The following is a 12,181-nucleotide window of genomic DNA, read 5'->3' as shown; positions in this document are numbered from 1 at the left end:
TATTAGTTACCCATGGTTCTTAAGAAATTAACACAGAAAATAGTATTTCCTAAAAATTGATGAATAAGCAGGAGAAATCACAACTGTTAGACATATGAAACATTACATGCACATATTACATAAATGGGAAAGGACTTAACATAACTTTTTGGTGTGTTATTGCGTGACACTTTAGGTACATAACTACATATAGAGCAAAAGATTGTGAAAGTTTTTCATACTTCATTTGTTCAGATTGTGACTCAAAAAACTCAATATATTCAAACTATTTTATTGCAATGTGAATAAAATGATTATGTAAATTCCATGTAGAAGTTCATATAAAAGTACGAGATATCAATATTTATAAAGTTGATGAAGCTTCCTATTGAAAGTTTTATCATCATCACAAGCCTTGAAGTGCACATTGCCAAGGACTAATGTAATCATGTGTAGAACACAAATGATATAAAGGATATTACAGCTAGACAAAGAACAAATAACAGTACATCTTCATAGCAATAAATACATTTCCATAATATCAAATAATAATAAATACTATCCACTGATTTGAAATGGCAGGCCATACCCCACGCCCATTGTCAGTGATGCTAACAGAATTATCAGAATGTAAAACAACATCAATCTTTGAAGCATATCCCGCTTGGGCCTCGTCAACAGCATTATCCAATATTTCATAAACCTAAGAGGAAAAAGCACAACCAATCAATAGAAATCTCAATTTTCAATTGAGCTACAATCCACTTAAAATGGAAAATTGCATCTAAAACCATAAAAGTAGCAAAGAAATTACCAAATGGTGCAACCCACGAGGTCCAGTACTGCCAATGTACATCCCTGGCCTTTTCCTAACAGGTTCTAAGCCTTTCAGCACCTACTTTTCAGCTAACAATAATTAAATGAGAGATATGCACATAAGCCTACAATGACCAATCTATATTAAAATTCAAAACAAAGGAATCATTTCTGATAATCATAAGCACCTTATTCAAATATCATTCTTTACAACCCCACCACTTCAAATAATTACAAGAACAACATTTGAAAAGCACTCTCAAAATCCCAACTGAGCAATTCAGTGCCAATATCTGGGCCGCAAATGAAGTGATCCACTCATAAGCTGCTCTGAGCTTAATTCAATAAAAATTCTCCTAAGCTTGGTAGTTAAAAATTAATGAGCCAAACTCAAACTCACTTTTAAGAATCATCCAACAAATGGGCTAAACATGAGCTACACCCAGCTCAGCTCATCAGGGTACCTGAGTTGCCTCATTGTAGGTTCATAAGCCAGCTCATATATGAATTTCTAAATAATTTGATTTTGACTTAAATTATATGTATCACTATTATAATATGCAAAGAAATACCATTTAAAACTGTTTATTAAAAGAAAATATGGGAAAAAAGAATAGCATTTTTTTAATTTTATACTTGTAATATAATCTTCAAGTGTCACATTTTATCACCCAATTTATTTGTTAAGCATATCATAGTTTTTAAATACTCATTTAATTTTAAGAATACATTTTTGAACATTTTATTTACAACTAAGTATATTAAAAAAATTCCTAATTTCATATAGGTTTGTTTAACAAACATTGTGTATACAAACAAAGGTGCTCTTGGCCATGCTTAACTTTTTCTAATAAACAAGCTACAGTAAGCCCTAAATTTAAAGTTGGTTTCATAAGCAAGCCGAGCATAAGTTTACAAAAGCTCACCTTGGCTCATTTGCAATCCTAACTATATCATGATTGCATTAGTTTGCAAGCACAACTGTAATGACGGAAGGTACATTACCTGAACAAAATTAATAAAAGCACTCAAGAAATACATGTGTTCCATAAATTTACCTGAATTTGATCAGAACCATAAGCCTTCGAACTAGCACTTTCTTGAAAGGACTCTGTTGCAGTACTGGATGACATGAAAGCCCTAGGTGAAACTGCATTTTGAACTGAAAATCGACTTGGAACCCTACTCAATGGAAAGCTCACCCTGCAATATAAATAGAGCAAGTATTAAAAATAAAAAATAAAATAAAATAAAAAAAGATTATCAAATTATGCTACTAACCAAAACACATAAATCCCATTCCATTGCACATATTTCACCATTTGTTTTCTTGTCAATAAAATTATACAACAAAAAGAGATAATTAACATGTTCTATTCGGCTGTAGAAGCACCTTAGAAATGACTTGAATTCTGCTTTTTGAATTTTCTATCTTTAAGACCTAATTCAAACCTAATCCCTGTTAGAGAAAGTTAGGGAGAATAATGAATATTTGATTTTACAATCCATATTAGGTGGCATTTCAAAAAAAATTTTGATTTCATTTTTAATTCAAAGAGTATTGAGAGAGAGGAAGGGGGGTCTTTGTAAAGTAGGTTCAGAAAAAATTCTCGAAACAAATTTGAGTTTATTTGAACTTACACTTTACGGTGGCTATACTCAAACTAATTTCCATCCATGCTCATGCTCAATAATCTAACTTCACTCGTGAATCCAACCAGCTAAAGAAAACCCATGTATTTAAACCTCACTCATTTAAGCAATTTAAACAATCAAAGTAAACTCAAATCCTGTCATTGCAAATCTACAATTACGCAAACATAAAGTCATAATAAAACTTATACAGTTCTCGCAACCTTTTTTGCAACGGAAAAACAGAAACATAATACTAGTGTCCTTCCATTTCCTTTCCCAAGTTTCCTCGTAAACAAACCAGAAACTGAACCAAAAAAAAACAACAAAAATACAATTCCTACTAAAAACGTAAACAAGAGAGGGTGTAGATGAAAAACCTGGGCTTTAAAGCAGGAAGGGGGCGTGAGAGAGAAGAAAAAGAAGAGGAAATGTGACTGTGAAAAGAAGAAGAAGAAGAAGAAGAAGGAAGAGAAAGAGGTGAGCAACGACAGGCCATGATTATACGAAGAAGACGATGAAGATTACGGGGTTTTAGAAGGAGCGCCATCTGCAACTGGGGTTTTCTGAGTGTCTGTTGAACCAAAAACACGCAAAATTAAGATAAAAATCCAATTTTTTCCCTCCATCGAAATTAGGGCTTCAATCTGTGCTCTTGTTGCAACCCAATCGGAATTTAGGGCCGGCCCATTTGTTTCATTCTAACATGATACAATAACACATCAATAAAAAAAATTATTAAAAAAGTGATTAATCAAATTGTTTAATATAATGAATCTCATGTATAATTGAGCATGATAATATTAAAATTATAAAAATATTTTCCTTGTTAATGACTTTCAAGTTTGAAAATAGATATTATTTTAAATAAATAATTATTTAATTTTTGAAAATTGAAAATATTAAGTGATTAGTTCTATCCCATTTTATAATGGAATTAGTTTGTCATCATATTTTATTTTTATCAATCTGTCCATAAAAGTGTAATTTTTTTCACTTAAAAGTAATCAAAAGTATGAAAAGTACTATAAATGCCACCCATTAATAAATATTATTGAAAAAATTACCTTGAAACTTGATATCCTCTCCCCCCTAACACACGATTCACTAGGTTTGCTTCCCCTCTTCCACACCCCACAATGCAACTCACCACATTCCCCTACCCCTCTCACATGATTACAATCTTTCCCTATTCTTCCATGCCTCCTATTTCCTTTGCCTCTATCTTTAATACACACACTTATTTAAATATTATTTTTTAGCATTTGTCCCCTAAGTTAACAATTGCCTTTTTACATGAATGCCAACATTGGTGATTAAGACACCTGATTACTCAGCAGACCAAAGATATATTACTAGTAGGCCTGATTCTAGCATTGAATAGATTGGCAAATAAAAATATCTGTCCATCTGTAATAGAAATTACATTAGTAGGAATATAAGCCGAAACATCTCTTGATTGGGTCTCTATTATTAGTAGAGCAGTCATACTTCATTCAATTAAATGATAACTTAATTTAGCGGCTCTTTCCAAAAGGCGTGAATGCAAATAAAAGACATCTCTTGGATATCTAATTGTAACAACCTCACTTTAGTTAGTCCATACATTCAACTGTTCTGGTGATTAATGTCAGTCCGGACAGTTGGAATGTCTGGAACTATATGTAAACTAGAGTGAGGGGTCATAAATAACCCAAATAATGGCAAGAAAAAATTTTAGAAATGAAATACAGCAAAGTTAAATGAGCCGATGCCCCGGTGATGAGTAACCTAAAGGGAAGCGACTGTAAAAACAGTTGTCGACCCTATACTCGTAAGGAAACCCTGTGAAATAATTTCTGGGATGCTAGAGAAGAGTTACGGAGCCCTAGGTAGCATTAGAATGCTAAGAAAAGGTTAGGAGAATTTTTAAGATCGATACAGATAGTTCTGGCTCCTTAAACCAGACGGAGGGCATTTTGATCATTTCGCCTTCAGAGACGATTTTTGATCAACTTGTCTATTTATGTAAGTGAACTATATGACATAAAATATAAATAAAAATTTATGAAAATTAAATTGAAAATGAGTAGAAAAGAAAAGAAAAGAAAATGAATTAAAATGAGACTTATGACATCACTATGATGTCATTTAAAAAGCTCCCACCAATCACAAACGCAATAAGCTTTCTTAAAACAATTAAAAGAGATAAAAATCAAAGAAAAAAATCAGATTTTCCTTCTCCTTCTTCAGCTGGCCGAACCACTCCTCACATCCACCATTGTTGTCCCTTCAACCAAGCTTCATTTTCCACCAATTTACACCATAAAACCTCTTATCCCTTTCATTAAAAATTGTCTTTGCACCTTGGGCAAGCTAAAGGCAGCAAAAAGAAGAAGAAAAGAGAGGTTTTGCAAGCTTGTAAAGTAACTCTATCAAGGAAGTTAGGGTTTTGTTTATGTGTTATGGAATTGGAGTCCTAATGGTCAATTAGTGACCATTTAGCTATATTTGATGAGGAATTGAAGTGATTTATGCCAATGAAATTGAGGTTAGGTATGCTGCCTTAGATGACCTGCAGGGCTAGATGTGAGTCCAACAGATTTGGGCAACTCTAACTTGAGTGGTGTAGGTTCAATTGGTGCAAGGCTAATTAGACATGAAACTAGACACATAATGGCATAACTTTGATGAAGAAACCTTACCCAGAAAAAAAAACTTAGAATACCCTAAAAAATTGACCAAATTCGGGTAACCAACCTGCTGGTCCTAAAAATTGACCAAATGAACAGTGTTTATTCAAATAGTCATAACTCAGTGTAAAAATGTCCAAATGACCTAAATTTTATACCAATAGAAAGCTTACACAATTTAGGACAACTTTTATGAAGAACACCACCTCAAATTTTGATCATAAACCATCAGAAATGCTAGCCAAATATAAGGTACTGAAACTACCAGAACACATTCTGCCTAGAAATTCTGGGTAGATACCAATCTGGCTAGCCTTGCTAAAATTAGCATTTCTTGAGCTAGAAAATTCTAAATGAAGTGATTCAAAAAGGGAATTAAAGAAGACACATAAAGGTACAACTTTCATGAAGAAAGTTTTATCAAATTTTTACTGTAGCCAGAACTAATAGAACAGTAAATTTGGATCTCAAATTCTGAAAATTTGAAATAAAACTTAGAAGGCTAAGAATTAAGTTTGGCAATCAATGCTAATAAAAATAAAATGCAAAATGTGGTATCTTGATGAACTTTGGCTTAACAAATCTATTATGAATTAAAAAGTCAACCTTTGAAGGGAAATTGTCAAGTGAATAGTAACCTCCAATGATATAGGAAATGGTATACTAAATTAGAAAAACTATTAGGATGGTTAATATAGATAATATGATTAATGAATTTAAATTCTTTAAGTTGAGTGACTCTAGGATTTAAGGAAAATTTAGTTAAATTTGAAATTCATAAAATGTTCATGGATTACTTGGAATATGAATGATAATTTACATACATAGTGTAATGAATAAATGAATATATGAATGAGACTTTAGTTCTCATTATTGGAGAAAGGATAAGGAAAAATACTTTGAGAACAATTAAACATGAAAATAATTGTTATAAATTGTGATCAATATGAATGACATAATGAATGAATAAAATGATGAATGCATAATTTAGGTAGAATTGTATTTTAGACATTTACACTTCTGCTAGTAATAAAAATTAAAACATTATAAATTATAATTGGAACATATAATGAAATAATGATACTTATGAGCCCTTAAAGGTACTAATGTGCCCATGTATTGCCTAGACACGTGTGTCAGATTGGATAGATTGACATGCCAATATGGTATTATTTTAGTAGTACTGCGTAAGGCTTTATGCTTGTATTTATGGCTTTATGCCCGCACTCATGACTTTTATTCCCGATTGCTTATTATCATGGCTTTTAGCATACTGATATGTTATCATGACTTTTTAGCCATACTGACTGCATACGTGGTTGACGTACTGAGCTTACACGTCCCAGGGTATAACGGCACGAGACACTACGGTGTCCAGTGCCAACGACCCGTTATCTAGTTTAGTCAGCCTATTATAGGTTACTTGGGTAGTGAAATTTATTGAAATAAGTTAAGAATATTAGCAATTAAAAACATTAGAAATTAAATAAATGAGTAAGAAGACCAAAAATAAATTAAATTAGTTATTTAGCAGAAAGAATTGAAATGAACTGGACTGATGTTAAAAATTTATCTGTTATGAAATGACTCTAAAAGCCTTAGTTATTATGAAATAATCAAAGATAACCTAGAAAGTATTGAATTAAACGATACAAAAGATTAGTAATAGAATTATAATTTAAATAAATGTTACAATGAACGATGCTAGAATTATAATTATAATTAAACGATGCATTTGTTTCCTCGCGCAGGTACTGAAGATAAAAGCCTAGTGGATATTATACTAGGATTTTAGAATTCTGATCTGTAGAGTGTTCAAGATTGTTACCTCCTCAGCAATGCATGTAGATAGGGCCCATATAAGTCATGTCATGCATTTTGCATATTATAAATATTTCTTATGTTGTAATGTAAACTAGGAAATTTTAATTAATATGCATATGTTTTAAATTAATAAATTGGCTATTTCATCTGAAATTAATTTGTATATTATATAAATTATGAACTTGTGTGATTAGTTTATAAATCATGTAAATTTATGTAATTTTACAATTTTTACGTATGAATTGAGTATGAATGGAAAGTGTATGAATTTGAATACGGAATTGAAATATATGGATGATATTCTAAATGACGAGATTTTTATTATAAAATATTATTAAAAAGTTCAAGTAGGTGAATAGTGAAATACGCCAAATGATAATAGAAATAGAGGAAACTCCGCTGGTTTCACCTTAGAAAAATAATTGATATTAAAATATAACGAGAACAAGTTATTAAAAGAATAAAGTAAGATAAGATAGGATTCTCCGGCACCGAGTGTGACATGTCCTGTTTGGCTACACTGTAGACGGGTAAGGGGTGTTACACAATGTTCTAGCTATTATATTTCAATACTACAATAAAAATGTCAATTTAGAAAATATCCTTTGGCTAAGGGATTCCTTAAAATTTGTTTTTACCGTTCCTAATGCCACTATGTCGAGATATTTTATCTGGCCCTTCCTCTAAAGGTTTGTTGCGTAACAAGTGCATAATGTCCACTAGAACGAAAATCTTTCAATTCTCAAAATAAAAAAAGAATAGTGGAAATCATTTTTTAATACAATATCTTAATTGAATTAGAGTGCTATGCGTACTCATATATCAAGCTACTTTTTTCGCGTAAGAATCAACATGGTATACATGAATATTCCTAGCTACTAAATAGCTCAAAACAGTGGAGTAGAATGCTACTTTTATTTACATAAATCGACTGAATTTTTTATATATATGTATATAGTAATAATATAAATATATACACATAAATGGGAGACACTATTTACTTAAACCTTCTTTAGGCCTAGAAAACAAAGCGGTAATCCTAAATTTGATATCTCACTCTTTTGCTATTCCAATTTCAAAAATCTTCACAAGGTTTTCTTGAATCACACCATCTATTACTCAAGACATCATAAACACAGCTAGTTTTTGTTGTAAAAATGATACCCATGCAAAAATAAAAAACACAAAATTTAACATAGTTTGGTGTAAGTCTATTATGCTAATAAATCCACTATGAAGGAAAAATAATTATATAACTACTAATTATTTTTCTTACTCCCAAAATCACTCAAATAAAACTCACGTAATTCGGCGCACTTCTCCCATTTGTAAGCTTTCTCAATATAATGGCTAACTAACTACTCATATATATAGGCCATTAAAATCTACTCCTTTTGAGACTTCTAATTATTAAATTTCATAATTTAAATTCTATTAAACTTTCTATTTTATCTAATCTCCTAATTCCAATTTAATTTGGACTCTAATAATCTCTAGCTCCAAAACAAATGGAATTAATTTTCGACACTTTTGCAAAAGTCAATTTTCTCTTCGGTACTTTCTTGCACTCTTGATTGTAGATATTGCCTCATTGTCTTAACTTGTGTTCTTCCAATTAATGTGCTTTCTTCTAATTTGTAGAGATATTTTGGCACCAATCTTCTTGCCATTCATGATCACGAGAATACTTTAGCTAGCTAATGTTGGATATCCACAAGTATACGGGCCGTATCAAGTAATAAAATGATAAGTCAAGTATCATTCCCATGAGGATTTGCGTTTGAATACCAAACTATGAATGAAGCGATTATTTGGGCTAATGATAATAGAAGTAAAGTGCAAATGTAAAGAAACTTGATGAAATTGATAAATCTAAATAAAATAAGGAAATAACAAAGTAAATAAACCCTTAAACTAAATGCAATTAAACTAAATTAATAATGGGTAATTAAAATTAAAGGCTAATTAATGATAAAAATGATTCCAAAGTTGGAGTTTATATATAAATTGATTAGGATTTGTCTTGGTTCACCCAATTTTAAGAGAAAATAGATTTTGAAAGTGATTAATTCTAAAGTCCTTTGATATCTTTTTTAAGCAAATCAAAGAGTATTTTAAGAAAACTAAATCAACTTTTATATGATATTTGATTCACTTAAAACCCATTAAGTTTTGTAGTCAATCAATGAATCCTCTTAAATCCCTAGTTTATTTCTAAATCTTGAGGATTTTAAGTTTTAATTCTTGATTATCCATCAATGATTTTCATATTTCGGTCCTTTAATCAAAGATTAAGATAATACCCAATGGGTACCAATATTAGACAAGTAACATAGACACATAAAGAAAAGAACCAAAACTCATACTTATATAAAATCTAGAATAAACCAGTCTAAATCCACAAATTAATCTAAAACATAGTTCCCAACTTTAAAATCTAAAGATTCTACTCACTCGTGTTGATATTTATAAAAGGAAATGATGAAAAAATAAAGACATGATAAGAGACTAAAAATAGAAAAACTAAGGTAGAAGAACCCAAAATCTCGAAATTCTGGAGCTTCTAAAAATGGCAGCGGCAACTCCTCTTAGGGGTGGCCATGGTTCAGGAACTGCTAGTTCAGGTTCAATGAAATCATGAACCTGAACCAAACCACTAGGGGACGGTTTGGTAGACAGTTCTTGAATCGGCGGTTCAAAAACTGTCTACCAAACCGTCCCCGGTTCTGGTTCGAGCCTCGATTTAAAATGGTTTGAAGAGCAGTTCGAAAAAGAACGGTTCAAGACAGTTTGGAGGATGGTTTAAGAGCGGTTTAGGGCCGATTTAAGGGTGACTTAGATAAAAAAAATTATGGAAAAATTTCATTGATTTAGAATTTAATTTATATTTATAAAAATATTTTAATTTTTCTTATAAATCTTTCAATCAAAATAAAATAAGAAAAAAGAGAGTGAAAATAATTTATCTTTAAGAAAAATTTAATAAGTAAAGACTTGAACTTAATTAAAAAACTAGAGATGAAATTAATTTTTTTTAAGAAATTAGAAAAAAGTGTTTGAACTTAATTTTGCCTATGTATCTCTTTAGGATTTAGAGGAATCAAAATTTATAGTTCTCTTGTTTGCCTTTTTAAAAAATTGTATGATAATTGATAATTAAAAAAGTATAAAAGAGAAAAAAAAATAAAATAAAGGGTACTAAAAATTTTATTGAGGATATAAAATAATAATAAAGTAATTGAGATAGTATTGAAAAATTTTAGTGAGCAAATAAAATAATAAAGTAGGTAAATTGAGAGAGTACTGGGAATTAAAAGGAGTGTAGAAAATAATTACTTAGAGAATTTGAGAGAAATTGAAAAAGTATTTAGAATTAAAGAGAGTGTAGAGAATAATTATGCAGAGAATTAATGATATATATGAATGAATTAGGAGTGGGGTGAGGCATTTATTGACTTCTTTTGTATTTAAATTGCCGATTTGGTCCAATTCAGAACTATCGGTTCAATTAGATTTGGAACTATCGGTTCACAGTTCCTGAAAGATATGAACCTAAACTAAACCGTAGAAGGACGGTTTTGGTATGGTTCAAAGTCGATTCCGATACCGCTTTTAGTCCAGTTTTGACCGAACCAGTTTCAATTCAGTTTTAGTTTGAAACCGGACTGTGGCCACCCCTAGCTCTTCTATCCAAGATTAATGGTGTTTCCTCTCCCTTTTTATTTTTGTGATTCTTTTCTTCCTGCTTCTTACGGCAAAAAACTTGAAAAATGATGCTTTTGTTTGGTCTCAAAAGTTGCCCTAAAATAGGTCAAAAAATGGATAAAGACAAATGAATGAAGAGAAGATGAGGTGTAGAAATTTTCAGGTCAGCATAATTTTTCATCCTCTAAATTGCTTGCTGATGAAGTTGCTTAACCATAAGCAACATCTTAAGCAAGTTCCAGGTTCTGCATTGCCTATCTATATAGGGTAAGCAGGTTCTTCAGCAAATCTCAGCAGGTTTTACTTTTCAATGGATTTCAGCTATGCTAGACTTCCAACTTAACCTGACCCGCACCTTATGCATCATGACATACCCTAAGTAAGATATCAAGCAACTTCTCATGCAAATCTTGGTAGGTTTGATGTTGAAAACTTTAAAGATGCTAGAATTAAGTTGTGTTTGACATGTGACTTGCCCTTTATCATAGGCTAAGTAGTGTAACATGCCATAAGCAACATCTCAAGCAAATCTCTGTTAGTAGTATGCCCTATAGCATATTATTTAGTATGTATCTTGTACATATTTTATTAATAAAAAGGCATTTTCACTTTTTCGTTTACATAATATATTTATATGTAATAGAAAAGGTCCATTGATATTTTGTTAGAAATTCTATTATTAAGTTGTTAAGAATATGAGTGATAGTATTTCTAGCACAAAGTATCATCAATTGGTTCACAATCGAGGATACTTCACAATAAGGACATGACTTATCCAGAAAGATTATAATCATGTTTGTGCCCAAGTTATTTATATGAGATGTAAATAAGATGGAATGGTGAGTCTCATACCATATGACAAACATGATAGGCACTTATGCATGATATGTAGGCCGAACCAGTAACATTTATGATAAGCACATGGAGTTTACTCTTGTCAATGCATTGTCATAAATCATATCAGTACATATAATCTTTAGACCTGAGATAGCACAGTTATCTTGTATATAGGTGGTTTGAGTTTGATACTGCTTTCATACTTGTACTGTGTATGGGTATATGGGCATGTGTTGGCTCCTACTAGTTATATATAGGGGTAGGTGTTGATCAAGATGGAATCTGTTATCCTAAGTAAATAGGGATAAAATCCTATGTTCATTTAATTATTCTTGATATTTCAAGTTCCTAGCCAAGACAGATATATTTAATCAGAAAAGAGTTTCTAATGAGAAAATATTTTTAATCAAGAATTGGAATTAAAAGAGAACATAATATTCATAGCAAATGGAGTTTGACATAAATCATGACTCTAGCTCGAATTGGGATTTTGTAACAGAGAGATTCTAGTGCATGGTAACATATGATAAAAGGTTCATTTAAGGTATTCCTTATTACTAATTGGGTGGCCATGGCATGCTATGCTAGGTGTTAACCATGGTCTATGAGGTGCATAAAATGATTTAGAGAAATCATTTATGGTAAGAAAGAGTTCTAATGATATTAAGAGTTAATATCATATCTCATTGCCAAATACTGATAAGCCTAGTGAGTCA

General features: G+C 31.1%; 1 protein-coding gene across 1 annotated transcript in view; it reads right to left on the bottom strand.

Annotated features, from left to right (window-relative positions):
• The window catches only part of LOC110669807 (DNA gyrase subunit B, chloroplastic/mitochondrial), a 37,019-nt gene extending 33,988 nt beyond the window's left edge, over positions 1–3,031 (bottom strand). The window contains exons 1-4 of the mRNA XM_021831597.2: positions 2,808–3,031; positions 1,854–1,998; positions 794–874; positions 569–682 (exon numbers count right to left, since the gene is read on the bottom strand). Coding sequence (XP_021687289.2) covers positions 569–682; positions 794–874; positions 1,854–1,998; positions 2,808–2,977 — 510 coding nt within the window. The 5' untranslated portion in view covers positions 2,978–3,031. The remainder of the gene's footprint in view (positions 1–568; positions 683–793; positions 875–1,853; positions 1,999–2,807) is intronic.
• Between the last annotated feature and the right edge of the window lie 9,150 nt (positions 3,032–12,181).

This window comes from Hevea brasiliensis, chromosome 3 (genome assembly GCF_030052815.1).
Source record: "Hevea brasiliensis isolate MT/VB/25A 57/8 chromosome 3, ASM3005281v1, whole genome shotgun sequence".
Classification (NCBI taxonomy): Eukaryota; Viridiplantae; Streptophyta; class Magnoliopsida; order Malpighiales; family Euphorbiaceae; genus Hevea; species Hevea brasiliensis.
Note: the sequence above shows the minus strand (reverse complement) of the source record. Positions and strands in the feature narration are given on the sequence as shown.